This window comes from Tupaia chinensis, unplaced genomic scaffold, assembly GCF_000334495.1.
Source record: "Tupaia chinensis unplaced genomic scaffold, TupChi_1.0 Scaffold000035_1, whole genome shotgun sequence".
NCBI classification, from domain to species: Eukaryota; Metazoa; Chordata; class Mammalia; order Scandentia; family Tupaiidae; genus Tupaia; species Tupaia belangeri.
In genome coordinates, this window is record NW_006159465.1 from 29421 (window position 1) to 30566 (window position 1146).

Consider the following 1146-nt stretch of genomic DNA (forward strand, 5'->3'; position numbering starts at 1 on the left):
GGGGGGGCCAGTCACTGGGTGGACACACATTTGCAGGAAGAGCCCCTCCTGTGACAGAGGGTGGGAAGAAAAGGGGACCTGGGGCAGCCCAGCCATGTGGGGACCAGGGGCTGTGTCCACCATGGCCTGGACTCCTCTCCTCCTCGTGTTCCTCTCTCACTGCACAGGTAGGGAAGGGCCTTGGGGACACAGGGGAGCCCATAGCCTTAGACTGACCCATGAGCATGGTCACTGCCGCATCATTCATGAGTGTCTGTGTCTGCAGGTTCCCTCTCCCAGTCTGTGCTGACCCAGCCGCCCTCCCTCTCTGCATCTCCTGGAGCATCTGTCAGACTCTCCTGCACCCTGAGGAATGACATCAGTGTTGGTGGAAAATATGTATACTGGTACCAGCAGAAGCCAGAGAGCCGTCCCCGCTATCTCCTGTACCACTACTCAAGTACAGCATTGGGCACCGGGGTCCCCAGCCGCTTCTCTGGATCCAAGGACACCTCGGCCAATGCAGGAGTTCTGCACATCTCCGGGCTGCAGACTGAGGACGAGGCCGACTATTACTGTATGATTGGGCACAGCAGTACTCTCCACAGTGACACGGGCAGATGGGGAAGTGGGACAAAAACCTCAGGCCCTACTGTTCCTGAACTGTGACTCTTATTTTGTTTCTTTGAGGTATATTTACTCCTGCTGTTGTAAAATCCCCCGTAACAACATTTTCTCCCAGCACTTCCAGGAGGCAGTTAGTGATGAAGTCTCTTGTTCAGCCCATGAGGGAGCAGATTAATCTTGGGCATGCATGTCCACACACCCGGCATGAGGTTTTATTCGCTGAATCTGGGACTTGAGCCACGATCGACTATGTGGGAGTTCCAAGGCATAATCATTACACCATCAGCTGGTTCCTCATTTTCTGATTTTAAAATATATTTATTCCAGCTATCATATAAAGTTCCCCATACCGGGACCACCAGTTAACATAGGCTATGTCGCCAGACTCCCACGTAGTGGACCATGGTTCGATCCCGGACCCGGTGGCTTAAACTCACACTGGGCGCGTGTAGTGCGTGACCAAGATCTCGAGAGGAGAATGGAGGAGAAGGGATTGCGGCGTGGGCATACCCTCTGGGGACTGATTTCTCGCTTTCTGTC

The 1146-nt window shown here is 53.8% G+C and overlaps 1 protein-coding gene across 1 annotated transcript; it reads left to right on the forward strand.

Moving 5' to 3' along the window:
• The first annotated feature begins 29 nt into the window (after positions 1-29).
• LOC102498951 (immunoglobulin lambda variable 5-37) lies at positions 30-663 on the forward strand. The gene is made up of 2 exons (XM_027771508.1): positions 30-167; positions 266-663. The coding sequence occupies exons 1-2, from the start codon at positions 95-97 to the stop codon at positions 646-648; spliced, it is 456 nt and encodes a 151-aa protein (XP_027627309.1). The 5' UTR covers positions 30-94; the 3' UTR covers positions 649-663.
• Positions 664-1146: the final 483 nt, after the last annotated feature.